Below are 26962 nucleotides of genomic sequence, written 5' to 3'. Positions count from 1 at the left end.
CAAGTATAACAGAACATGTAAACAGTTTAACACGGTAACATTGCACTCATTTAGGGAAGAGCATAGCAAGAAATGGGGCCTTTGTTCCTCAGAACCAAGCCTTCTCTTCAAGAGCTTATGCAGAACAAGCAACTTTGGTGGAAGAGTTCTGATCTCCTGAGCACACAGCTCCTATGTTCAAGTTATGATTCATTCAAGAGACCTGTGGTTATATATTCAAGTAGATAGCTGCACATAAGACTGCCTTCTTCATTCTGGCAGTTCTTCCCCTAGAGCAAGCTTTAGCAGTTACTACATATTGTAAGCAGTTCTTAAAGGATAGGCAGAGACAGCACCCCAGTGGACTACAAGCTCAATTTCCTCCTAGTTTTATCATCTCATTCCATTCCAAAAGGACAAAGTTAAAAATATGCATCAAGTGTAGAGTGCATTAACCTTTACCCTCCTTTCAAAAGATTTTTACCACCCTATCGTGCAATATTTGCTATCAGGAAATTGCAAGTGACCTCGCTACTGGTATGACTGGGTTTCCCTTCAAACAGAATAGAGCTCTAAGAAGACAGATGAACACGGGTGAACTAAATGGAGGCAACAGATGCCCAGGATAATAGATCCAGACAGACAAGAACACACGGTTACATTTCATAAAGTTATCATCACTTAAAGCAGCACCAGAGGTTATTGAATATTCTATAAACATTCTACAGAGCACACATCATTCATGAAAGCCTCTGAGTGTCACTGGTGCTTGAAACCAGATGTAGTCCTCCCAGTCAGAAGCCACATGCTGAGCAGGGAAGGCACTTATGTTGATGTCTCCATCACAGGACAAATTCACGGTGAGTTTCCTCCCTCGGGTTGGTACTTTATAGTTGAGCTTGGGCCGGAACCAATCAACACCACAATCGCGGTGTCCTTGGAGCATAACAACAGTGCCCATGGCAGGGAGAACCTTAAGCTCACTGAAGACATCCGCAACAAACAGCGAGTGGAACAGCTTGCGAACACAGGATGCGGTCTTCAGGCTCTCTTCAGCACTGCCTTCAAGGATGCCCTCCAAGTTGAGCTCATAGAGCTCCTTGGGCCTCATGACATTGCCACCAAGCAGAATAAGAACCCGAGGAACCAGTGTCAGTCTAAACATTACTTGCAGGTGCTGGAGCATTCCCTCCAGCTCCATCAGCACCTGCTGGCACTTCCTGCTTGCTGGGTCCATGGGGGTTGGCTTCTTAATCCCATCTCCATCCTGGGGAAGAATTGAAAGAAAAAAGAAAGAAAAAAGAAAGAAAAAAAGAAAGAAAAAAGAAAGAAAAAAAGAAAGAAAAAAAGAAAGAAAAAAGAAAGAAAAAAGAAAGAAAAAAGAAAGAAAAAAGAAAGAAAGAAAGAAAAAAGAAAGAAAAAAGAAAGAAAAAAGAAAGAAAAAAGAAAGAAAAAAGAAAGAAAAAAGAAAGAAAAAAGAAAGAAAAAAGAAAGAAAAAAGAAAGAAAAAAGAAAGAAAAAAGAAAGAAAAAAGAAAGAAAGAAAGAAAAAAGAAAGAAAAAAGAAAGAAAAAAGAAAGAAAAAAGAAAGAAAAAAGAAAGAAAAAAGAAAGAAAAAAGAAAGAAAAAAGAAAGAAAAAAGAAAGAAAAAAGAAAGAAAGAAAGAAAAAAGAAAGAAAAAAGAAAGAAAAAAAGAAAAAAGAAAGAAAAAAGAAAGAAAAAAGAAAGAAAAAAGAAAGAAAAAAGAAAGAAAAAAGAAAGAAAAAAGAAAGAAAAAAGAAAGAAAAAAGAAAGAAAAAAGAAAGAAAAAAGAAAGAAAAAAGAAAGAAAAAAGAAATAGCATATTTAATTATTAGGACACATTAGTCCTAATACACGCTTCAGAAAGTATACCCCATCCCTAAAAGTCAAGGAAAGCTGAAGGTTTTATGCTCCTTTCAAAAGATATAGGCATCCACATACAGAATCAGATCAGAAGAACACAAAAGGACACTCTATAGCTACTCAGTTTGAATCTGGCATGCGGAACTGATCAATTCCCACAAGAATTAGAAGCCACATCTTTTGAAGAACAGTTATTAGTAGTGTCCTGGTTTCAGCTAGAATAGGGGTATTCCATACAACAGTACATCATATAAACTGGGAGGAGTCACCCAGAAGGTGCAGATCACTGCCTGGGTAAGGCTGAGTATCAGCTGGCAGATGGTGAGCAACTGTATTGCTCATCACTGCTGTTTATTGCTTATTTTTCCTTTACCCTTTTAGTTTTAGATTCTCTTCACTTGCCATTTCCCTTATTATTATTATTAGCAGTAATACTATATTGTTTTTATCTCAACCCATGGGGTTTATATTCTTTCGATTTTCCTTCCCACCCCAGCTGAGCAGTGGGAGAGTGAGCAAATGGCTCTGTGGTGCCAAGTTACCATCTGGGTTTAAAACACAACTCCAAATCACCTGATTTTTTTTTTTTCCTGAAGAGCTGTTAGAGTAACAAACAAAACAGTGACATGCTTTAAGCAGAAAAAGAAATAAACAGTAACTTGTTGAGACCTTCAGCCACCCAATTTACAGGTTTGCTGCTTTTGTTTTGAATGAAGGTGTAGCAACATTTAAGGGTACAGCTACAATGAGCACTTCAGAAGCAGTTAAGACCCAATGCACGGGAATTACCGAACCATAACGGTTAACTGACAGGCAGCACTCGAAGGCCGCGGGCACTGCCGCCCCCAGCGCAGAGCTCCCCCGGCCACCCCCTTCGCCACCACGGTCCCTCACCTTAGCCGCCCGCCGGCAGAAAAAGGCGAGCTGCTCGTAGGGCAGCGGGAGCTGGTGCCGCTGGTGCATGACGTGCTTAAGGAGCTCGCAAGCGAAGAGGCAGCAGGTCTCCCGGGTCACCAGGCCCGGGAACACCACGGACACCAAGGGGCAGGCCACCGCCAGCTCACTCATCCGGGACACCATCCTGCCGCCGCGCTTCAGGCCTGGGGAGGCCTCAGGGAAAAGCACTGAGGACGCTGGAGAGACAGGAACAGCCGCAACACCGCCAGACGCCATTTGCTACCAGCAGCCGGCTGCGATTTGAACGGCCGCGGCCGCACTGCAGTATGGGAGTGGCGGAGTCCCGCCCACAACGGCTTCCGGCGGCGGGTGAGCCGTGCGCGGTGGGGAGGAGCCGGGTTCCGGCTCGTGGGGGCGGTGCGGGCAGCCCAGCCCAGCCCCGCCCAGCCCAGCCCAGCCCCGCCCAGCCCAGCCCAGCCGTGGGCGGTCAGGCTTTCCTGTCTGGGGCTCGGTCAGCAACGCCGGGAGGAGGCGAAGCGGCTGCTGCTGGAGTGCTCGGTGGGGCTTACGACCGCCGCACTGAGGAGGCACCGCAGTGGCTGCGGCAAACCGAGTGCCCCAGTCCGGCCGTGGGCACCGCGAGCTGCGGCTGCCACGTCGCAGGGCTGCTCAGGTGGCTCCGGAGAACTCCCGGACTGGGCTTTCCCCCTGCCCAGAGCACGACTGGCATGTGCGCGGCAGTGAGGGGTCAAAGCCCCGCCGGGGGCCGCTGGGTTCCTTCAGCCCTGCCAGGCAGCCCCGCTGGCTCCAGTGTAGCGCAGAGGAGCTCCCTCCGCCCCGCGGCGGGCGGGGAGCATGCAGTGATGGGAGCTGCTGTGTTTGGAAACAACGTGGCCGCAGCCCCATTGGGTGCCGCCTCATCACACCGCGAAGGGAGGGCGGTCCCTGCCGGGTGGCGGGAGGAGCTGCTGCCCTGTGCTGGCGGAGCGAGGTTACCGTGCCGGAGCCGTGGCTGCCTGCTGTAAGTGCCACGCACCGTGAAAGTCTCAACAAACACTAATAAAGAATCGCCGTCCCCAGGTGATGCGGTGGAGAAACACTCGGTATGGGCATGCTTCGGGTGGCAGAAGGGGTTTTTGGTCCTGGGGTATCGTTCCCCTGCCCCGGCAGGAGATAAAGGCGTCCTTTGAGGTAGCTCCTTGGTGAGCTGCTGCCTCCACGTATTTAATCGGCACCCCAGTGCCAAACGCCTACAGAAACGCCCGTCAGAACGGGTACTGATAGCTCGCTGTCACCGAACGGGGGACTCGCGGCAAAACGGGCCAAGTGCCGGAGGGGACGCCCGCGGGCACCGGTAGATCGCGGGGGTCAGGGACCGGGGAGCGGCAGTTCCCTGTGTGCTGTATGCCGTGGCCGCCAGGCGGCGCCGCCTCCCTCGGACTCGAACTCCCATTCGTCCCTGCGGGGGGAGTCCATGAAGGATCGAGGGGGTGCGCCGCGGTGCATGCTGGGAGCTGTAGTTCTGAAAGCAGCGCAGTAGGTCGGCGGCTGCCGGGACTCGGTTTCCCGTGGCGCCGCGCGGCGGTTGCTGACGCTGGGACCGGGGCGGCGGGGCCGTGCCGGGGAGCCGGGGCGGGGAGCGGGCGCCGCACCGGGGCGGCGGGGCCGTGCCGGCAGCCATGGACTCACGGGTGTCGGAGCTGTTCGGGGGCTGCTGCCGGCCGGCGGGCGGCGGGGCTGGCGGGGCGCTCCGCGGGCGAGGGGGGGCCGCGCCCGGCGGCGGCGGCTCCAAGGCGAAGAAGAAGAACGGGCGGAGTCGTGGGGGAAAGGCCAACAACCCGCCGTACCTGCCGCCTGAGGTGAGCTCCCCCGGCCTGGCCAGGGGCAGCCGCGTCCCGTCAGCTACAGTGGGGGTCTCCCCCCCAACCCGGGGCCTGGAGCCGCGGGGGCCCGCGCCGCTCCTGTCAGGGCCGGGCAGGGGCGGGAGGGGCGGTGTGTGTGTGTGTCCTAAGAGGTGGGTGCGGCGCGGGCTGTCCCGCACCCGGGCGGGTTCGGTCGTGGGTCAGGCGGGAGGCAGCTTCTGGAGAGGCTCGGCCGAGGGGTCCGGCGGTGCTGGTGCGGGGTCGTGCCGGGCAACCTGGGCCAGCAACCGTGCGGGCCGTCCTGCGGCCCCGGCAGCCCGGTGCCCTGCAGCCCCCCGGCCTGTCCTCCGGGGTCTGACGTGGCAGTGGGCAATGGTTGTGCCCCCAGTGCCAGCGGGTGCCCTGCGTGGTGTGGCAAGCCCTGTCCGTCAGAGGTATCTCGCTGCCTGGTGTCCATCTGCCGTCTGGGAACTGAGTAGCTTTGGAAACAATGCTTTGCTCAGCTCGTAGTGCCGAGCATCTTGTTCTTCCCAAGAGCCGATCTGTTGGGTGTAAGTCCCTTTCCAGCTGCCAAACTCAGGCATTGCTCAGCAGGTGCTTAGTGACTCCTTTCACAGCTAATTTGGCAACTGTTTTTCTTACATGGAGTACATGTAGATGGTACTGCGAGAGTGTGAGGCACTTGCCTCTTGCAGCAGGAAGAAGTGACATTGGTAGGATATGGGTGTGTTGGTTAGTCTAATAGGACTGCCACTGTGGGGAGCATCATGTTGCCCTGGAGTCAATTGCTTGGCCTCACTCTGTAAGTCTTCTGTAAAATACATAAGAGCCTGCGCTTGGAGGGAACAGTTCCTCCACAAGGGCTGTGACTCTTGGCAAGAAGGGAAAACAGCGCTTTGCTACTGTTAGATGTTCTCCACGGGCAGTACTGTACCCTGCAGCCGCGGTTCAGTTTTTGTTCCTTTGAGCTGGAGGCTGGACAGCCCCCTGTGGGTTCAGCACAGCTTCCTGTCCCTGACCACCCTGTGCAATATGTGGCCCAGCAAGTCTAGGCTTGTTGCTTTTCTAGTCTCAGCTGCCTTGAAGGAGACCCACACCCTTATTTGGACGACAGCTCAATATGTTAATGTGGTTTCCTTAGAGCTGGAAAGCTGGTAGATGGTAAGAGAGGAAGACTTCCACAAGCACCCTTTTCTCACTGCATAGCTTCACTGCCTGAGAGCTAAGCTGACAATTACGAACTTCCCTCTGTTGGCCCTTTGCCACCCTAAGCAGTGCTGTGGTTAGGAGCTGAGCTAGAAGGCAAGGAGATTGCCTCTCCTGACATGCAAACAGGTGTCCAGAGGAAAAGGAAGTGCTTAGGTTTGGTAGCCCCATTTAGTGTGCCAGAGTACATGGCTTCCTGGAGGCTCCCGCCCTTTCTTAGTGGTCCTGACACCGAATCAGTGGGAAGATTACTTCAATACTGGCTACAGGTTCTCACTGGGAAGCTGATGCCTGTTGTGGTTGTAGCAAACCTGATGAGTGCACAGGCCTTTCTGTGAAACCCCAGTCTGGCTTCAGCCCTTCTGAGCATGTTGTGTAGAGACGGTCCTGATCAGGCCTGGTTCTCCAGAACTGCCAGCCCAGTGACCAGCTTGCTCTTCTGCAAAGAAGTCAGTAGCTTGCTTCCTTACATTTGTAGTCTTTCTCTCTTACAGAGATATGATACGCAGGGATATAGAAGGGAATCAAAGAAAAACTAACTGGGGGAGGGTATCAGTGCACACGAGAGGAGGCAATGACTCTTGTTCCCAGTCCTCTGTTTCTGTGCACATTGGTTAGATGGAAGCTGCTGGATAGTGTGGGAGTGGGATGCTGTGGGTGGCACTGCGGGTCATGGGTGGGTGAGGGGGGAGACTCAATCATCTGCTGCCCTGTGCCTTTTTGAAACTGGAACTCTCTCTCTCTGTGACTGTTAGACCGGCCCTATTCTTTACCAGCAGTAAAAAAATCCTCCCCAAACAGTATTGCCTCTGTGTCCCTCTCTAGTTTTGTCCTCTGGTTTTCATGACATGAGGTGCAAATAGTAGAAACAAACTGAAAGTAAGTTCCAGCTGAGTGTAGAATGAATGGCAGAAGAGGCTGTGACCTAACATAGCGTATTTCTGCCAATCTCCCTCTCTCTGGGACTGTCAGCGCGAGTTGCAGAGTATCTGGGCAGCTGATGCCCATGGAAGTCCCTGCTGGCACAGCATCTAACTTTTGTGTCTCCTTTCATTCTTTGACCAGGCAGAAGATGGAAACATTGAGTACAAGGTGAGCCTTTTGAGGTTGCAGGAGGTCTTCCTCCCAGAGGGTTATATTGCAGTGAGTAACTTCACCAAAGACAGCATATGGGGAACATGTGTAAGGAAGGGATGGAAAAGTAGATACTGTACTAAGGAAGTATCAGTCATCTGTGTTTCTGGGCCTAGCTCACTATGCTGAGCTGGAAGAGTCTGATCTCAGGACTCATTTTTAGGAATTTGTTTTAGGAGAAGAGACCCACTGTGTTTTTCCTGAAATCTTATTCCTTTGGAGAGGGAGGTGCAGGTGTCACTGGTAATCATTTGCCACTTTCTTGTGGCTGTTCCACCATTTTCACTTAGTTGCAAATGTGTCACAGGTAGGTCCTGTCTTTACCTACACAGTAGGCAAAGTACAGCTGCCTGTAGCAAGATGCAGAAAAGTTCTACCATGTGTATCCACTTTTGTGAAACTCTGTCTCACCTGTCCTGTGGTGTCTGTGCAGACACTAACATGGGTTGTGGTTTCTAGAGGTGGGTCAGGACTGGGAACATTGCTTCATGGTGTTGGGTCAGGCAGTTGCTAGCTTGGGCAGTGGGATTCCCTTTACATCCAGCTATGACTATAACCACCCCCTCTGTTAAACAGCTGAAGCTGGTGAATCCCTCGCAGTATCGCTTTGAGCACCTGGTGACACAGATGAAGTGGCGACTGCAGGAAGGCCGAGGTGAGGCCGTCTATCAGATCGGCGTGGAGGACAATGGGCTGCTGGTGGGCCTCTCAGAGGAGGAGATGCGTGCCTCGCTCAAGACACTGCGCCGCATGGCAGAGAAGTACGTGTTCCCTTTCATCTGCAGGGCCCGCAGCCTTAAACAGCCTCCAGTAGAGAGACTGCCCCAGGAGTCCCCTGGGGAGCCGGTGGCTCTGTTCTGCAAAGCCTCTGAAATTCCCTCATCATAAGGTTCTGGAAATGCAAAGGCTCCTTCCCTGCTTTCATCCCATTCACTTTGCCAGCTATAATTCTAGAGGTGCAAGAGCTGCTAAATACAAGTGTGTCTCACCCCTTTCTTTCATGTTTGTGGCAGGGTTGGGGCTGATATTACGGTGCTGCGGGAGAGGGAGGTTGATTACGACAGTGACGTTCCCAGGAAGATAACGGAGGTGCTTGTCCGAAAGGTGCCTGACAACCAGCAGGTAGGGACCTGCGTCTTGGCCATCCTCTCCTGCTAAACACTTAGAGGCTTCATGTAAGCCACTTCCTTTTGGGATGGGAGCCCAAACCCTAGAGGCACTGTGTCATAGATTGGTCCATAGTAGATGCTTTAAAGAGCTGCCAGAGGGAGGCTTGATGATAATGCTTTTCATCTCCAGGATTGTGGTTGAGGCAGATACCAGAGGGGACATTGCCTGGAGCAGAGGTGAGAAATTATTTCACTTCTATGACAACAGTTCTGGTGCAGGCCAGTGTGCAAACAAGGAAGGAGTTAGAGGTCCTACTGTAACAAATAGCCTTTTTTGGTGATATCAAAGCCAGAGTGTGTATCACAACTCCTGCGCAGTAGTTTGCTGGGGGCAAGAGCAGAATCTGAGCAAGATTACACTGCATAGTGTCCATTGCAGAGGGCAGCTCTCTGAGACGCATCTCCCCCACCATGTAGTGTTCATGCACAGCCAGCACAGTGATGGTGAAGTTTCATGATTTCTCTGTTCTTCTACCTGCAGTTCTTAGACCTGCGAGTAGCTGTGCTGGGGAATGTGGACTCGGGGAAGTCAACCCTGTTGGGTGTCCTGACACAGGGAGAGCTGGACAACGGGAGGGGCAGAGCACGCCTGAACCTCTTCCGGCATCTTCATGAAATCCAGTCAGGGAGAACGTCGAGCATCAGCTTTGAGATCCTTGGCTTCAACAGCAAAGGAGAGGTGAGATCTGAAAGCTGGAGGAGAATAGAGCTACCCTCCTGTTACAACTGGGACATGAGGGTAGAGAGGTGACACAGCTCTGTGTCCCTTTAACTGAACCAGAGTGCTAGGTATCCATTTACAGCAGACGCTGTGTACTGCACCCATGGTGAATGATCTCACTAATTCTGAGGTCAAAGTGGATAGATAAGAGCTGAGTTTTTTTCACCTGCCTGCTGGAGCTCCTTTTCTCACCGAGTCCTTATGTCCCTCAGGTGGTAAATTACAGTGACTCCCGAACAGCAGAAGAGATTTGTGAGAGTTCTTCCAAAATGATCACTTTTATTGACCTGGCTGGCCACCACAAGTACCTGAAAACAACCATCTTTGGCCTCACCAGCTACTGCCCGGACTTTGCTATGCTGGTGGTTAGCGCCAACACTGGCATTGGTGAGTGTTGCCCTGCCTGCATGGATTGACAGCAACGTGTGAAAAGAAATGGAGAATGGGGGAGTGAGTCCTTGTTAGCTGGGAATGATGGTCAGAAAAAACACAGGAGTCTGGAAGCCTCTACTGATTTCTTGTAAGCCAGTGCCTGGGAGGGGAGCAGAGCTAGGATCCTCTCACCAGCTGTAGCCAGCATTAAACTGTACACTGGACAGGGAGGCTTTGTTTGGAATTTGAAGCTGTGTTTGTCAGAAAACCCACACAACTTTGGCATATTCTTAGAGGTGCTGAATCCCAAAGCCTTATAAAAAGGCAGATGGAATTCTCCCGTATCTTTTCTTGACATTTTTGTGGCTGTTTTCTGGCAGACTGCAGCCCAAGAATGAAAACTACTGCATCTTTTTGAAACAAACAGATCAGTCACAAAAATCCTTGGTGGTTTTTATGTCTTCCTGGACTGGTTTGCTTTTGTTTAAAAGAATAAATTTGATTTTTTATTGCCTGAGAATCAGTTTCACTGGTTAGACTGGTCACTCTAGAGTGGGCTTGTGGGAGAGCCAGGAGACGTAGCTGTCACGTAAACAAGCAACAATGATGACTGCTATTGCACCTACACTCTCACTTGTTTCCTGCAGCGGGCACAACACGAGAGCACTTGGGCCTGGCCATGGCCCTCAAGGTCCCCTTCTTCATTGTCATCAGCAAAGTTGATTTGTGTTCAAAAGCCACCGTGGAACGGACAGTGAAGCAGCTGGAGCGAATCCTGAAACAGCCAGGCTGCAACAAGCTCCCCCTGCTCGTGAACTCAGATGATGATGCTGTTACAGCAGCACAGCAGTTTGCACAGTCTCCCAAGTAAGGGACCATTCTTTTCTTCTGCTAGGAGCCCACAGTTCAGACTGGGCTACTGTGTAGAGCTGGGGAAGGGTGACCACATTCTTAATATCTTGGCTTCTCATCAAGTTTCCTACCTTTGCATTCTCCAAGAGGGCATTTTTCCCTCTCAGGCCTTTTTCTGGGCTCTGGGAGCAGAACGTGCCCAAGGCTGCATTGGGGTTACTTCTCCATGACAGAAGTGTGGGTTAGCAGGGAGCCGGTGCCTTGACCAACCACCAAGGCAGAGGTTACTGCAAAGTTGTATCTAGCCCATGTGTCCTCCTGCTTGAGCCATTTATTGCTGCAGTCTCTGTCCTTTTGCTGGACTTGGTAAATTCAGAATCCTGTCCACCCTCTGGAGCTGTGCTCTGCCCTTCTGCTTATTCCTGTTTATTTATATCTGACAGCATCACCCCCATCTTCACACTGTCCAGTGTTTCTGGGGAGAACCTGGATCTCTTAAAAGTCTTCCTCAACATCCTGCCTCCACTGACCAACAGTAAAGAGCAGGAAGAACTAATGCAGCAACTAACAGAGTTTCAGGTGCGTAAGGGCAGTTTGTTCCCACTTCTGGTATTGCAGTCGTTGCTGTGACATGTGACAAGCATCCTGGGGATCTGAACACCAGGGGTAGAGATGTGGTGAACTCTTGGACTATTAGGAGACATTAAAATAAAGAAAGGACTCAGTCTTTGGGGGAAAAAAATAAAGCCTGTTAGGCTAGGCTCTGTCCTAACCAAGCGGTGCCCATTTCAGGTGTTAGATTGTTTCTCTGGTTGCCACTTACAAGGCAGAAGTTCCTCTAATGGGAAGGTAGCGTGATCTGGTGAAAACTCCAACACAGTGTCTTAACAATCAGCAGAGAGCTTACCTCTGTCCACATAAGGGGTGGGCACCTTGTCTTTGTTCTGGAGTGCTGTTTCACAGCTGTCTGAGCAGCTTGTTCTTGTTGCCTTGCTGCAGGTTGATGAAATTTACACTGTGCCAGAAGTGGGGACTGTGGTAGGAGGAACTCTGTCGAGGTAAGTGAGGCCAGGCGGACAAATGTGCATGTGAATGGTTGCTGGAGTTCCCTCAGGGTTGGAGTCATCCACTGCAGATGTGGAAGTGGTGCAAGGCTCAGTCCTGACTGCTGCCAGATAACTGAGCCAAGAGAGGGTAAAGCCATACAGGGTGTTGAGAGGTGCCATGAGCAAATTATTGGTGTCGTGGAGGCAAGCAGAGAGTCTGCTGTAAAGTTGCTTGATTGGGAATGTGACCAGCAGAGTGCTGAAGGAAGGCATTCTGGGATGCAGAGTCAGCAGAGGTTAGCCATGACCCCAGGGTGTTGCTTTCCTCCTTCCCCAAGCAGGGGGAGGAAATGTAGAGGACAAGCCCTCCAATCCCAGCAGAGGTTAGCTGCATGCTACCCCGTGAGAATGCAGCTTTCCCTCAGTGTTCAGGAGTGATTGGTTTGGCTGCCAGCATATCTACACAGAACGGGTGTCAACCACAGTCTCCCCAGCAGAAATGGTGCAGTGTGGCAGAGCACCGGGGACCATGCCCCCTGTCTTACCTGGTATTCTTGGGACCTGTAGTGTGGCTTTCATTCTTACTGCAGGAAATCCCTGTTCCTGCCAGCTTTGCATCCCTGTTATTTGGTCCTGGGTAAGAGTCCAAGGGCACTCACCTCCTTGGCCGTGGGGATTTTTGAGGGGTGAAATTTCTTCCTTGTCTCTTGATGAACTCTGTCCTGCACTTCTTTCCTGCTCTGCTGCCCTGGGCAGTGGGATCTGCCGAGAAGGGGAGAACCTGGTGGTTGGTCCCACTGACGACGGGAAATTCCTCCGGTTGAAAGTGTGCAGTATCCAACGCAACCGCTCAGCCTGCCGTGTGCTGCGGGCTGGGCAGGCAGCCACCCTGGCCCTTGGGCCCTTCGACCGCTCCCTGCTGCGCAAGGTGAGTCCTGCTGCTGCCAGCACTGGAGATCCCTCATTGGTAGGGTGGGAATGAAGCAGAGATGCTTGCAGGAAACTTGCTGGAATGGGAGGAGATGGCCAGGCTGCAAAACAGGATGAGACAAGGCTGAGAATGGGATGCAAGTCCAAGTCATAGAGTGGAGCTGTGTTTGTGGTTTTGGAGGCTGTTCAGAAGCACGGAGACATCCTAATTGGTCTGAGTTTTGGGTTGTTGTGCAGGGCATGGTCATGGTGAGCCCAGAAATGAACCCTACTATCTGCTCAGTGTTTGAAGCTGAGATCGTGCTGTTGTTCCACGCCACGACTTTCCGGAAGGGGTTTCAGGTGACAGTGCACGTGGGGAACGTGCGACAGACTGCTATTGTAGAGAAGATCCACGGAAAGGTAAGCATGGGAGGAAAGGGGAGGAAGATGGACCTCCTGTGGGGTTTGTTGGGATTCCACAATACCCTCTAGTAAACCTAGGGGCTACTGGCATCTTCAGTAGCTGTGTCCCTTCCTAGGAGTACACTCCATTTCTTTATCCTGCCTGCTTCGTTGCTTTTCCACCCAATGTGTTAAATAATTCCTTCCTCACAAAGTAAGCAGTACGATGGACTACAGCAAGACTGTGAAAGCAGATGAACTCTCCTTTGTTCAGAGCTAGTATCTTTGTGTCTCACCTTATGCATACAATAATTGGAAGGGTTCAAGCCATGCAGTCTGAGGGAAGCAAGCTCCTCATGTACCTGATCTTAGCATCCAAATGCACCTCTCCTGCATGCACTGGAATGGTGCATGGGGTTCTAAGGTCTCCTCCTTTTCAGGACAAGCTGCGGACAGGAGAAAAGGCAGTCGTCCGGTTCAGATTCATCAAGCATCCAGAATACTTGAAGATTGGAGCCAAGCTGCTTTTCCGTGAAGGAGTCACCAAAGGCATTGGGCATGTCACTGACCTCCAAGCCATCACCACCAAAGAAAATGGGCTGGAGGAGTCCCTGGGGCCTGGACAGCTGAACTTCTGACTACCACTGCATCAGAGAGATCTCCACTCACCAACAACTGGGGAGAAGGATGGAAGCTCCTGTGGCTCTCTGAGTGATGCCGGGAGCTGTTGCTGTCCCGTTCTAGCACGGGTGTCCCTCCTTCACACTGTGAGATGGAAGCTGGGAGAGTTTCTTGCATTCAGTGTCGTACATGGGGCAAGTTAAGCATGTTGTCAACATCGCCTGCAGCTTTTGTTACCCTGCCCTTCTTCAGAATAGATCAGAGGCACCTGCAGACCTGGACAGGCAAGTTCTGGCTTTGTTTACTGTTCGAAAATTACAGGTTGGGAGGAGCAGAACCCCTGAAGACCAGCAGCGAAGGGATATTTTTCCATCTCTGACACAAGAGCTGGTCCTATTTCTGTTCTCCAAGTACTGGGTTGATAACAGTCCTCTCTTGAGCCATCATGCAGAGCATCCTTCTGGGCAGGGGATGGAAGAGGCCCTGCCACCCACAGCAGGGCCTTCGTTGAACCTCTCAGAATGCATTCAGGATACTTTTTAACCGTTTTAATCTTGGTTGGTTTTAATCTGCTGTGTGTCCATTTGTGTGTTGGTTTTGCATTACTCCGATCCGAGTGTCTTACTGTTGGGCAGATGTCCTGTTCCCTGCCCATACATACATACACACCCTTTCAGCATCCCCCTTTCTGACTCCTGGGAAGCTGTGGCTGCTCTGAGTTGCACAGCCTCCCGATGTAACATGAAGGCAGAGTTTGCACTTGCATCTGCTCCTTGCAGCAGCTGTGCAGGAGGCCATTCTGTGGAGAGGAGCAGGGCCTGCACCTTTGCTGGTGTGTGCACGTTGTTTCCACAGACGTTCAGCTGACGGTGTCATCTGCACGTTAGCAGTGGTTTGCAGTGGGCTTCCTAGTGTGGCTCTTCCAGGTCCCAGCCCAGTGTACTCCCCAAATGCTTGCCTTAATGTGTGAGGAAGGCAGGCTGTGTTATGAACACAAACCCAGGTGACTTTATGGTTTAGATGTGATTTGAAAGTGGCATGACTTTATTTCTGTTTCCCCTGGAGGAAGAATTTTCTTTCCCTTGCCACTGGGGTTTGTTGTCAGAAGAAGGGTGATGGTGCCAGCAAGGACTCTGTGCACAAAGAGTGGAGCACATCTGTCTCCCACTTGCTGTCATGCAGCTCTCCTGTGTACCCTGGAGGTGCAGCAGGGGCTGTATAGCTACACAGGCTTTTGGGTTTGTCGTTGACTGTTAGACAAATTGTGTCTGCTGTGGACAATGGGCCTTCAGCCAGCCTTGACTGAAGGGAAGGGCAAAGGTCTATAATAGCACTTGGACACCCAAACAGCCCTTCTAGCATCATGAGAGCAAGTTCTGCTTTCTGGGCTGCTGGCACAGGCAGCACCTGCAGGACTGAGCAGCCCATGGATGTCACCGAGCGGCTTTCCACAGGGCAGGACTCCAGCAGGTGGGAAGTGGTGGCTGCACCCGAAAAGAGCTCGCTCAGACATGGGAAAGCCAGTGAAAGCGATTCAGAGGCAGCTCAGTAGTGACAGGAGTGACCTGTCCCTTCAGGGGAGCACTGACCCAGCTGAAAACTCTGCTTCTTCCCCATCAGCCCAGCTGTGAGACAGGAGCTGCTGCGTCAAGGTCACTGCTCATGCAGGATCCCCCTTTCTTCCCATCCTGGCAGTGGTCTGGGTATTAGGGTGACATTGTCTTTCACCCATGCCTGCAAGAAGGCCCCAGCCACCAGCAGGCTCTTCTCTTTGGTGCTTACAAAGTCACAAAGAAAGCTGTCTGGGGGGTGGTGGGGAAATCCAGCTGTTTGCAGCAGCCCTGATGTTTTCTACCCGAAAGCGGGTATGTGGTGCTGTGTCCTCTGAAATAGCTGATGGCTGGTCTCACCACATCCCTGCCATCTGTGGCATGACTGTTCTTGGTGCCATGCTTTCATAATTGCTGTTTTGTTGTCTTGAATTTTTCTAATGCTGGGGGTTCCCCAAGCATCTCTATATAAATGTACAGAATAAACATGTTTTATTGAGCTTGCTGGCAGAGTTGTACAACAAGTGAGGGTGGAGCTGGGCTCTCGCCCTCCTGCCCTTGGAGCTGGGTCATGGTTGGAGGTGGTTGAGCTTCACAGCTTCCTAAGCTTCCTGCATTCAGCGCTATGAATACCTGTGTCCTGTGGCATGGAAGGAATGCACGCGTGCTGCTGTTTACAACCGCTCTCTCTCTCCCGGCTTATCTGAGCGAGCCCGGGTGCGCAGCCTGGGGTGACAGGCAGCCACGTCACCCTGAGCACAGCACTTCAGGCTGTTGTGGGCGGAACCGGCTGCTGCGCGCGAGCGCTTCCTCACAGCCACACATTCCCCCAGAGCCTAATTAAAGGAATGCTTTCTGGGGCACAGAGCTAACCCTGCTTGGTTCTGAAAATAGCTCCGACCTTTCAAGGGGTTTGCTGCTACGGCCTCTCCATGAGAACAGGTTGTTCTCTTGGGGCAGCAGAGGCAGAACAGCTTCCCTGTGGAGGTGACTTGTGGCACTGAAGGGACTGGCCTGTTCTCAACTTTGGTTTTGTGTCAGGTAGTGGCGTGTGCAGACTCCGGTCCTGCCCAACACTTAGGAAATGAGACATGCTGCTGTCATAGGAGCGTGAGGGAACCCTGCCAGACTGGTTGCTATTTCTCTTTATGTGAGGACTTTGGGGAAACTTGTCACTTTGCAATGTGAGGACTGTCATTAATGGGAGTCACTCTGTAATTTCTTCCTCTGCCGATTACCAGCAGAGCTGCACACACCAGAATGAGCTCTTACTCAAACCTCTTAACAACCGTGTTGTCATGTATTAGACCCCACTGACAGTAATGTGGCAGCTTCTTGGCACAGGCTGTCTGCTGGAAGAAAAGCAGCTCCACAGCTCCAAGTAGAATGGTTCAGTTCAGAGAAGACAGGGAAACAGCACATACAAATATTGCTGCACTTTGCATCATTATCCACTGCCTGCTCTCCCCCTGCAGCTGATGAAATGCTCAGCAATTTCCAAACCCCACCCAGTGCTGCCTCGACGTGGCACATCCCTTCCCCCTGCCCCAAGAGCCAAGTTCAAATCACTGGCAGCAGGACTTCCAGAACAGAGTGTCAGGCTACAGGCAGCCAGCAGTGTAGTACAGAGCTGAGCCCTGCCAGGCTTAAGCACAGCACTTGCCCTGGAGCTGGTCTCTCAGTGCCCACTTGCTCCTTCCATGCTATTCTGCTTTGTTGGCTGATGTAATCTGTGGAGCACTGAGGCAGGCACTCTGATGTGAACTGTGGCCCAAAGAGCTGAACAAACCATTCAGCATCACAGGGTCAAAACAAATACCTGTCATCAAGTTACACAGAGAGTACTGCTAAGTCTGGGAAGGAGGGAAAATATGGTCAGGCATGTTTCCCATCCCTCTGTAGGGACTCTACCAGTAGACTGTTCATGTGTCAATAGCAACTATTAGGAACTGGTGCTTACATTTCAAAAAGCCTAACAAAAAGTATGCCTGTGCAGCACCAGCTTCCTCAAGTCTTGACAGCAGGTCTTGTGCACTCCAGAGCTGGTGATAAGCACCATACAATGGACTGCTACACACTGCAAATACACTGTGCTTACAGTGCCTGCTTTTAAAGTAGGAACAGGAAGGTGTAGGAACAGAACTACCAAACTATGGAAATACTCAAGGCAAAACATGTACGTGAGAGCAGGGTGCAGCTTCAGTTAGTACCACACAAGCAGAAGCAACCTTGCAGGCACCAGCTGAACTGGGTAGATCCAGCATCACACACAATCCGCAAAGTCCAGTTCCTCTTAGACTTGGGATACACATAATTTATTAGACTTTTCTGCATTAAAAACCTGGCAAGCAGTATAAAAACTTTTAACTATATTTAAAAACACCAATTCTTTAAAAACACTGATTCTTTTAAAAACACAGATTCTATAAAAGCTGCCAGCACAGGTGGGAGTTAAGGAGGTAAGCGCTTAAAGAAGAAATCCAAAGTTCTTGTTACACCTTCTCTGGGCCGTTTTGCACTAGATCCTGCTGAAGTCTTGGGCTTGTTCTTTGCTTTGGCAGGAGATGTGGAAGCTGCAGCCGTTGGGTTGGGGTCTGCTGCCAGAGTAGTGGGAACACTGGACTCCAGGAAGGAGCTTTGCAACTCTAGAGCAAAGTGGTAGTCCATGTGCTCTGGGAACTCCCACACCAGCACAAGCTGGCCACACTTCTCACAGCGTTGCTGGTCCCCTGGTGAGGCAGGAGGGAGCAGGGTGAGCTCAGGAGAGGGTGGCAAATTCTGCTCATTTTCCTCCATAGCTGGCTCTGATTTCAGAAGGGCCCCAGAGCTGGGTGGAGCTGAGGGTGTTTGTGTAGCATCAGACAGCGCCTTCTCATGGTGAAGCCTCTTGTAAGCAGTACTGCTCCCCTCTCTGGGACTCTGCTTCGCAGGGGACTCCAGGTCACACTGCACAGAGCCAAGGCCAATGCTATCTCCCTCTTGGTGCTCTGGGGAGCTGGGCACAGGTGACGCTGCAGTGGGAGCAGGAGGCAGGCTGGTTGCTGCTGCCATCTGTGACTGCTGCCTTTCTGATGCCTTTTGGAAGAATGACTCAATAGCATTAGCTGGCTTCTGCCTGAGCTCTTTGCTTGGGCTTCTAAAGAACTTGACTATGGGCCTCCTGGAAGATGTATTGTTTTGGCCAGCAGTGACAGTGCTGTCAGGCTGGGTATCACCCGTCATGAAGGTGGTGATGCCTGCAGAGAGGAGTGTGGCAGGCTCCGAGAACTTGCTTGCTGAGAGAAGCACCGATATAAGCGGTGGAGACCTGCAAACGACAGACCAACATCAGCTCAGCCACCAGGCTGGGAAGCAACAAGTCTTTTGAGGTAAAACTTTAAGCAACATAAAACATTCACAGGTAGGGGAACTGCAGCCGGGTGTAGGAGAGATGTTTCCTCTGACAAAGTGTTAGTTTTGCTGCCTCCAGAACAGTCTCTCAGACATAGTAGGCTATGTTGGGCAGAGCAGAAAGCTTCTTTCCAGAACAGCATTTCCCAAAGGAAGGGGCACTGGAGTAGAAGCAGGCAGCTACCAGTCTACCACAGGCCAGAGCTGCTGTGAGACTCCCAGGTAAGAGGGCTTTAAGGGAGCAGCAGCCTTGTCAGAGCCTAACAGAGAGGACCTTCTCACCTTCACTCAGAGCAGGAGGAAGATGAATAAAGTAACACTGACACAGGAGCTATCCACCTTTGTTTTCCTTCCTGCTCCCGTGGCCTCCTCCCAAAATGCACCTTTGTCCTTAGGGAAGGAGAGCAAGACCTAGCTAGCTTCTCCAGCCCAGCAGGGCAAAGGACTGCCTTGTCCCAGCTGGACACCACTGTGCCAGTAGCAATCATCAGCTCCAAGTACAGAAGTAAGAAGTGTCTTGCCAGATATGGGGCAGGAAGAGGCCAGCTCTCACTGCTGTCCTACCACTAACAAGCAAATATTTCTGTGCTCTGCTGTGCATGGACCAGGGACCACTTTTTCCTGCCAGTCAGTGTAACGCTCCCGTTCCTTTCTGTGCTCATCCTGCACCTCCTGCAGCAGAACAACCCCCAGTGAGGAAGGACACTGAACTACTTTCAGGCACACTCACCAGGCCGCCTGGTGAGCCCCAGCCACGTTGCAGTTTTGGATGAGGGCAAAGGCATCGTTGCACATCTTCTGGGCATCGTAGCGGGTCAGAGCACAGAAGCGTGACACCCGGGTGTTCCCCTGCATGCGGATGACCACCATCAGCTGCTTGGCCACTCGGCGGTTCTGCAGAGAGAGAAGAGGTAGCTGTGTTTCAAGCGACACCTGCAGGAAAGAGCAGGAATGGCCGAGGAGACTGTCCCGCTGCCCAGAAGCTTGCGCCATCAGCTACCGCCTGCCGATGATGCTGTGGCAGATGGCAGCTTGTCCTGCCTGGCCTGATCTCCAAGGGACGACATACAGAACAGCAAGTGCTGGTACAGCTGTGCTACACCGGATGGGAAGCAGTTAGTCCTTGCTTTCCTTCCAAAGCAGCTGCGCACCCTTTCCTGCCATCCTTACAACAATCACTAGTCTCACCCTGGCCTGCAAGTCTACCACATCTAGATTTGAGCATATTGCTTCCTCTCACAGCCCACAGCACAAGCAGAGCTGCATCAGCAAAGGCCTTGCAACGGAGCAGGATGGCGTGGTGGCTTTCAAGTCCTTGCAACCTAAAGCACAGGACAAGGACAGTCCTTAACCCTGCAGTGTTCTGGGGCAACTATCCTCCAAAGAGGCTCCTACACACCTCTCTGCTTGAGCACCTCTGCACACAAGCACATACCTGAGGGTGAGCACATTTCCACACACACACAGCACTCTCAGCCTCCTGCAATCAGCTCACAGTGCAAACGGGCTGCATGGCTTCCTGAAGCAGGGGGAATGCTGTCCTCGTGCCTCCCCTCCTTACCTGGCTCCTGTCTTTGATCAGTCTGGCTTCCAGCTCCAAGGCCAGCTGCAGGAGCCAGTGCTGCACCTGGACAAAACAGTGGTTAACAGACAGGTTGAATCTCTGCTCACAGCACTGCCACCAGGCCAGAGCAACACTCTGCACAAGCTGGGCACTGCTGGAGAGGGATCAGACTGAAAAGGACAGAGACTATTGTAAGGCCCCATATCTGGACTACTCCTGGAGAAACTGGCCCAGGTAAGGACTCAGCACTGGAGGCAAGGCAGTACAAAGTCCTCCATACAAGTCCTCCAGCATTACTACTAGTCTTTGCTAAGTAAACTTTCTACCTGTCTTCCCACAAATCTGTGGCAACCTCTTCCCCAGCTAACAGGCAAGGTGCATCCTCCCTCCTCCTTTTAGACTTTAGTTACTCCTTTAGATACTTCAGTTACCTTTTTCTGTAGCAACCAAGCGCTTGAAGCTTAGCACCATGAATACCTTTTGAACAGCACCGGCCCACAGTTTTTCTTATGGAAATTACAAGAAGGTTGGACATCTTGTGCAGTTCATCAATGGATTTCTGTCAAACAGAGATCTCCTTCGTTTCTGGGGCTCAAACCACCCACTCCCACTCAGCCCAACCCTAGGCTGAGTTTCAGGGCATAGTAATACAGAAAAGCAGCAGTTTTGCAAGCTACTCTCAGCTTTTACCGTTCTCATCTTCTTCAGCACAAAAGCCAAGCCTTACGCTAGAAGCTGGCTTCTCCTACCTCCTTCTGCGTGGCCAGGGCTATCTTCCCAGGGAAGTTCTTGCTGCAGCCAATGGACTGGGGCAGGTGCCGGTTTTTGACAGGTTCCTCTTCAATTCCTCTGCACAAGTAATAGAGCCAGGACCTGAAAGCCACAGAGGAAGCATGAGGTGAAGGCAGCCACAGACAAGCAGGCACACTGGGCAGTAAGTCAGCTTTCTGCTGAGCCATGCTTTCAGCTCTGTGCACACTGTGACTGCCTCTAATCCCCAGCTCTGCAGTTGCAGCCACAGCGGACAGGCAGGCTTCCCTTCAGGCCGCAGCTGCCTGTCAGCACGACTCCTCCACCCCTTCTCCTGAAGTGGCAGCAGTTTGCCAGTCTGCAGGGCACCTGAACTGCTGCTCTGAGTGTTACCGGCTCCAAATCCAGCCTTGTAATTTTCTCTGTTAATGAGACTGTTAAGCCTGCTTGCTTCCTAGCCTGCAGGGAGTCCTTCCGTGGCTTGGCCCCAGTCCTTAGGCACTCTAGAGGAAGGCAGAGGAGCTGGCTGACAGGGAAAACATGCTGGGGAGGGTGCCTGGGAGCAGGCAAAGACTGAAAACCTATTTGTAGGCTTGCCAGACTGATGTTTCTCAAGAGTTGTCACCTTCCAACCCTCCTAATCACAGCAGAACAACCTGTGACTGAAAGGAAGTCCCAGTTCCTGCCAAGAGCCAAGTTGTGACAAGCGGCTTATCATTACCCGGTTTTGTCTCCAAAGTGAGTCTGGAGCTCTTTCTCACTGTACCGTGTCAGCTCCCCAATGTACTCTACTCCCAGGATGTCTGTGATGGCAGTGCCAAGCTTGCCTCCCAGGTTACGGCTGTGACACAGAAAAAGAGAAAGAGGAAACAAAACCAAAACATCAGGTGGAGACTATACCAAGTCTTCTTGCAGCAGCTGATCATGACAGCTAGAAATAGTCAGGAAATAGCAAGACAAAAAGGAACAGTTGGTAGAAAACAGTTCTTAGCTCATAACAGAAGGACGCATGGGAGATGAAGTGGGAACTGCTGCTTGGTTTACCCAGTTTCAGTGCTTCTTTCTCAGCTCCATCTTCAAAATGTGGTCTCAAACTATACTTTGAAGAATGCCTTGCACACTCCCTGTTTCTTCCTATGCAGACAGGACCCCTCCCTGCACACCCCCCTCTCCATCCCTAGTGAGACACTGAATGCAGAGAGCAGCAGTGCAGGACCAGGAATCCATTCATTTGGAGCAATGGTGCTGGCAACTCTTTCCTTCACCAGAAAAAGTACTTGTGCACAGTGTGGATGTTCAAAACCAAGCCACATCTGCTCTCTGGGAGCACAGTTCTGTCACTCACACTGGGGCACAGCTATGGCCTCCTTGCTCACAGGCGCTCCTGGCTTACACCTACACATGCCAGCAGTCATCTCGAGCACAGCTCTAACCAGGGAAAGGCTGCCCACAGGATGCTAGTGGGCTCTTCAAGTGTAGTCCCTTCATGGGCACGGCTGCAGCTCCCAGGCATGCTCCTCCCAACCTGTTGCTCACAGCTGTGATGGATTACTGGCAGGATATCCTCTCCATTTCTTATAAGCATTGACAAGCAGTTACTGTGGAGTGAAAAGCCTTTGCTGGCTGCTGTCAGTTGGCATCACTGCTCTCTGTTGAGGTGGCCAGGAATAGTGTTGTACCCCAAGATACTTTAGTTCTGCTCACACCAAGCAATGATGACAAACCAACAGGAGAAAGTACCACAACAATGAAGACAAACAGGGCCCTCTCCCTTATAAAAGCCTAGACAGTGGATGTATAGCACCGGCATTTCACATAAGAGCTCTTGCCACAGTGCAGCTCAGCCTGAGCCCCAAGTTGCACAAAAGCTGGCAGCTCCCCCGTACTTACATATTGCCAACAGGCAGCTGGCTGAAGAACTGCGGGACAAATCGCGAGGACAGCAGTGTCTGGCGGTTGGGCTTGTTTAGCCCACATGCCAGTTTTGCCAGTGTCTGCAACACACAAGAGAATGGAAACACTTATTACAAACTCTGCACTGACTTTATTGTGAATCTACCTAATGGCTTCTGCTTTATCACCTCTAACAGCTGCCTTTGGAATAGCTGCTAGGAAGGATGTGTGGATTACACTGTTGCTTGCTCCCAAGTAATACCCAATCTGGGACTTGGCATGCACTGGCTGAAAAGCACGTGGCATGCACTCTAAAAGCGGTGCTGCTTCCAGACTTCTAGCTCTGCAAAGGGCTGGACTCCTGCTTCAGGTAGCTTAGGGGATCTGAGTCTATCACGTGCTCTGCTTGGCTTAGTTTTCCATCAGGCAAGCATGCTAGAGCTTCCAGAGCATCCCTGTAATCCTGTCCAGGTATTTCTCTCACTATGTCTTGCTCCTTCATCTCTGTGTTTGTCTTGTTTTTTCTCATTGTCACTGTTTTAATCTTCTCTCTGTGAGGTCCATGGCAGCATAATGCTGCAAAAGGGAATCTGCAGAATACAGGCCTGCTAGCCTGGAAGGGATGTTCTCTAGACTATCACCTACACAGCTTCCCCTCCCACTCTAATCTACACCAGGATCAAGAGTACACACACCAGCTTAGAATACATTTAGCTCGGTGTTTGGGGTTTTTTAACAAGTCTAGTAATTTCCTCTTTCACTGCTTTACCACACATCCTATAACTAAGCAGAATTTCCTTCCTGCCCACTGAACTATGTTCTTTATCAGTAGCTATTTTACAGTCTCACACACATTCTCACTCTTTATCTAGACAAATAGATACCTTTCCTTCAACTTTTCATACCCAGTCATTTTCCAGATGTCCAGTTATCATTATTCTTTTTTCACGGGGGACTATTTCAAGTTTGCTGACAGCGTTCATGAAATGCTGCAAGCTGAACCCATCATTGAGACTTCATGTGAACAAATAATGCTTTTTTCGTGAGCCCTTCACTAATCTGCACGTGCTGAAACAGGATTTGCCATTTCTACAAGAGCACTCACATTACTGACTCATCCCGTTGCTTGCCCGCAATAACTCCAGGCTACTTCCCGACTTACTGCAACTTAGCCAAAAGCCTGCTGGTTGCTTTTTCCCTATAAACCACAAAAGGCAGACAGTGAGGAGCGTAAGCAGCACTGCGTGGTAATTTCAAACTGTTTCTGGACTTTTCAAGCCCAGAATTTTCAGCTCGTATTTCATCTCCCACAACTCTCACAGCCCAGACCCAGGGCTCCATCTTAGCATCACCTCAATTCCTACACCCATTCCCTCTCTAAAGGCACCAGTGAAAATATTGGCTCTTTGCAGACCTCAGAGAGATCCCCACAGGAGCCCACTCTAAACATACCTGAACACAATCATTATGGAAAACAGCAAGATTTTCTTCAGCCAGATGCATGCCCTTCAGATAACATCAGCCATGCTGCATTTTGCTAGGATGTCGTCATCATCAATTTATGCAACTCGGGCTGAGGTGTGTTAGAAACCTTAAGGTCACCACCTCACAGATGCAGTTCCCCCTATACGTTAGGCCACTTTTGCTGTCAAAGAGGGCACATAAATGAGTTTGGCACAAGTGGTTCTTGATAAAACCATGCTGTTCCCAAATAGTTCATTCAATTATTTGGTCTCATTTATCAGCTGGGTTCTGGCTGTACTCTAATGAGTTAGCTCACTAGGAAGAAAACTTCCTCAGGAGGGTCTTCTTCAGAAAAAATAAAATGAGCTCAAAGGAGGAAACCTGCACCTTGAGTTTTAGGCATGAGTGGCTGTAGCCAGTGAATGGTTTTTAATGACATTAATTCCCAGCAACTTGGACAAAGAACACCACCAGTTTGGGGCACTGAAGTGAGGGGCTGCTCTTCCTCTTTCTGGTCTATCAGTCTTTACCCCTGCTGGCTGTGCCGTGGGTGATGCTCAACAAGCTGCTGAGAGCAGCCCAGGAGCACTTGGTGCATGTCAGCAGCTGCAGAAACAAACGGACTTTGATGCTGCAGCTACAGAGGGTTTCCTTCTGGGTGAAATACTGACAGCACCTCACACTACTTTCATTCTCTGCAGAAAAGGTTTGTACCTACAGAGCTGAACTGGCTGTGGAAGCACTGTAGTGTGTTCTGCATAGGCAAACATAGGCTCTGGTAATCTCTTCATTGTGCTTGCTGGTACAGATCAACAGTTCTTCAGGACAGCATAGTACATCATAATTTTCTTACCCCCTTTAATTTAGAAAAGAAAGAATAACGCTAGCATAGAAAATGAGATGTGGGAGAAGCTGCTAGGGATAGTAGGGATGCTCTTTACTACTCTTGATTAAAAAGAGCAAAAGGGCAAACTGAACATCCCTTCCACTGGAAATTTCTGTCCCAGTGATCTTCCTCAGCTAGCTCGTTTCTGCCTCAGTCTGCTTTAGTTTCAAGGTGAGCCAGTGCAGAACTCGCTCCACTCCCTGTGTACAGCTGGTAATAGTTCCAGTTGTTCCTGCAGCAGTCTAAGATGAAATGTAGATTCCTTAAGTTCCAAAGCATTCATTTAGTCTTTACCCTTCTATTTTTTTGGTCAGAGCTTGTACTGTTAAAAGTCACACCTGTACAGATAAGCCCCTTTTGCAAACAGCAAAAGGAGTGCGAGATGCTGTCAATAAGCCACCCTGTATTTGTCCCAGCAGGAAATCCTCTGTAGCTGCAGCATCAAAGTCCGTTTTTTGCTGCAGCTGCTGACATGCTTCAAGTGCTCCTGCAGCTGCTCTCAGCAGCTGGCTGAGCATCACCCAAAGCACTGCCAGCAGGGTAAAGACTGATGGACCAGAAAGAGGAAGAGCAGCCCCTCACCTCAGTGGCCCAAACTGGTGGTGTTTTTTGCCCAAGTCGCTGGGAATTTGTGTCATTAAAAACCATTTCCCGGCTGCAGCCACTGTTATCTAAAACGCAAGGTGCAGGTTTCCTCAGCTCTCTTTTTTTTCCTGAGGAAAACCCTCCTGGGGGATTTAAAACCTTTGTCTTCTAAGCAATTCATTAGAGTACACCAGGAATCCAGACAGTAAATTGACTGAGTGCTGACTGCATAGGCCACATCCCTGGGGAAAATACTCCTCCCCTTCCCAGATGTCCTATAATTTCCCCAAAGGTGTGCTCACATATGGCTGCGCTCCCCACTCAGCTCATCTTCTATAGGAAACTTTGCAGAGCGCACAGGAAAGTGCCTACAGTGCCCACATTCTGATTCTGCTCTGCAGAAGAAATCAGGCTGATGTGTTACACACATACCTTGTTGTGTGAAATTCCAGCTGAACACTTGAATCCGGTGGCTGCTTCTACAGCCACCCTCATTTCCTCCACAATTACTGCACCCATGGTCAGCTGCAGGTCAGGACAATCGGGGTTATCAAACGACAGCATCGCCAGCCACTCATGCAAGCCACATTGCCGCAGCTCCTCTAGAAAAGGGACACAAAGGGGATCGGAATGCGCACTTCTTGCTGAGCCCAGCAAAGGGGACGGTAGCATCAGCCAGCCCCAGCCAACAGCCACATGCTTCACGCCAGCAGCAAGGATGAGACTCAGGCACCTTAAAAGCCATTCACGGGGGCAACCATAGATCCCGTTTACCACACTCTCACTTCGGGGGAGGTAAAGCAGCACACCCTCTATCTCTGTTGATGTACAGGACGCATTACCGATAGGATGGGACAGGGACAACACAGGGCACCCAGGGTGGCAGCGCTGGGCTCCTTCCTTGCCGCACTGCGCGTTCTCAAAGCAAAGCCGTTAGAGCCCCCCCGCTGCGGTATGCAAAGCGCCAGCCGCGGCGGCTGAAGCCCGGGTGCGGGTCGGTGCGTACCCTTCCCGCCGGGCTGGGGGCCGGGGCCGGGGCCGGGCTCGGCCCCGCCTGGGTCGTCGGGCAGCCCCTGCACGAAGGTGGTAGGCAGCAGCGCGGCCGCAATGGGGCGGCCCTGCAGGGCTCGCAGCCGCTCCCGCACGCTGCCCGTCAGGTCCAGGTACGCCTCATCGATACTGGCCCGCTCGATGGCGGCGAAGCGAGACAGCACCTGCATCACCTCCGCGCTGGCATCCCGGTACCTGCCGGGCAGCGGGTACGGCCTCAGCAGCGGGCACGGCCTGGGCCGCCGCCCCACATAACGGCGACCCCCGCCGCTGCCGGCGGCGACCCCTAGCCCGACCTCAGCCCCACTCACCGGGTGAGGTCGGCCTTGCCCCGCGCCTGGGGCACCCGCGCCAGCGCCAGCTCGGGGCACAGCGCCCGCGCCTCTGTTGCCCACATCCCGCGGGACACGCCGAAAGCGCGCGCCTCGTAGCTCACCGCGATGATCCTGCAAGACACGGAGGGGAGGGCAGGGCAGTGCAGGGCCGCGCGGAGGGGGGTGCAGGGAGCCGGGGCCGCCGCCGATACCTACCCGCCGCCCTGCCACTCGGTGTACTGCACCACGGCGCAGGGGCGGCCGCGCAGCTGCGGGTCCAGCCGCTGCTCCACCTGCATGAAGAAGCAGTCCATGTCCACCAGGGCCACCACGCGCTCCTGTCCCCGCGACATACCACTGCGACCGCCGCTCACTCGCTGCCTCACTGACTGACTGACTCACCGACTGACTGATGACGCGTTTCCGTGGGACGGGACGGCACAGCAAGGAGAAGCTCCGC

General features: G+C 51.6%; 3 protein-coding genes across 4 annotated transcripts; 1 reads left to right on the top strand and 2 right to left on the bottom strand.

Moving 5' to 3' along the window:
- Positions 1-635: 635 nt before the first annotated feature.
- MAD2L1BP (MAD2L1 binding protein) lies at positions 636-3035 on the bottom strand. Its single transcript, XM_061365929.1, has 2 exons — positions 2757-3035; positions 636-1246 (listed from the first exon to the last, which is right to left on the bottom strand). The coding sequence occupies exons 1-2, from the start codon at positions 3033-3035 to the stop codon at positions 716-718; spliced, it is 810 nt and encodes a 269-aa protein (XP_061221913.1). The 3' UTR covers positions 636-715.
- A 1388-nt stretch (positions 3036-4423) lies between these two features.
- Positions 4424-15105, top strand: GTPBP2 (GTP binding protein 2). Its single transcript, XM_061365938.1, has 12 exons — positions 4424-4618; positions 6893-6919; positions 7538-7722; positions 7975-8083; positions 8612-8809; positions 9064-9238; positions 9871-10090; positions 10519-10654; positions 11075-11133; positions 11878-12049; positions 12289-12453; positions 12876-15105. Exons 1-12 carry the CDS (start codon positions 4439-4441, stop codon positions 13071-13073), a joined length of 1824 nt encoding a protein of 607 aa, XP_061221922.1. The 5' UTR covers positions 4424-4438; the 3' UTR covers positions 13074-15105.
- Positions 15106-16888: 1783 nt separating this feature from the next.
- POLH (DNA polymerase eta) lies at positions 16889-26895 on the bottom strand. Of its 2 annotated transcripts, none has more exons than XM_061365936.1 (10): positions 26719-26895; positions 26500-26634; positions 26145-26383; positions 25571-25740; positions 22201-22304; positions 21032-21151; positions 20310-20433; positions 19558-19623; positions 18727-18929; positions 16889-17913 (listed from the first exon to the last, which is right to left on the bottom strand). In XM_061365936.1, the coding sequence occupies exons 1-10, from the start codon at positions 26853-26855 to the stop codon at positions 17058-17060; spliced, it is 2154 nt and encodes a 717-aa protein (XP_061221920.1). In that variant the 5' UTR covers positions 26856-26895; the 3' UTR covers positions 16889-17057. The 2 variants fall into 2 exon arrangements, with proteins under 2 accessions (XP_061221920.1, XP_061221921.1); XM_061365937.1 differs by having other exon boundaries at positions 18727-18890.
- Positions 26896-26962: the final 67 nt, after the last annotated feature.

The sequence above is a fragment of the Neopsephotus bourkii genome, unplaced genomic scaffold, assembly GCF_033783945.1.
Source record: "Neopsephotus bourkii isolate Nb327-2 ecotype Australia unplaced genomic scaffold, CSIRO-AGI_Nbou_v1 NB_1292, whole genome shotgun sequence".
Lineage (NCBI taxonomy): Eukaryota > Metazoa > Chordata > Aves > Psittaciformes > Psittacidae > Neopsephotus > Neopsephotus bourkii.
The sequence above is the reverse complement of the archived record's forward strand: the minus strand, read 5'-3'. Positions and strand labels throughout refer to the sequence as shown.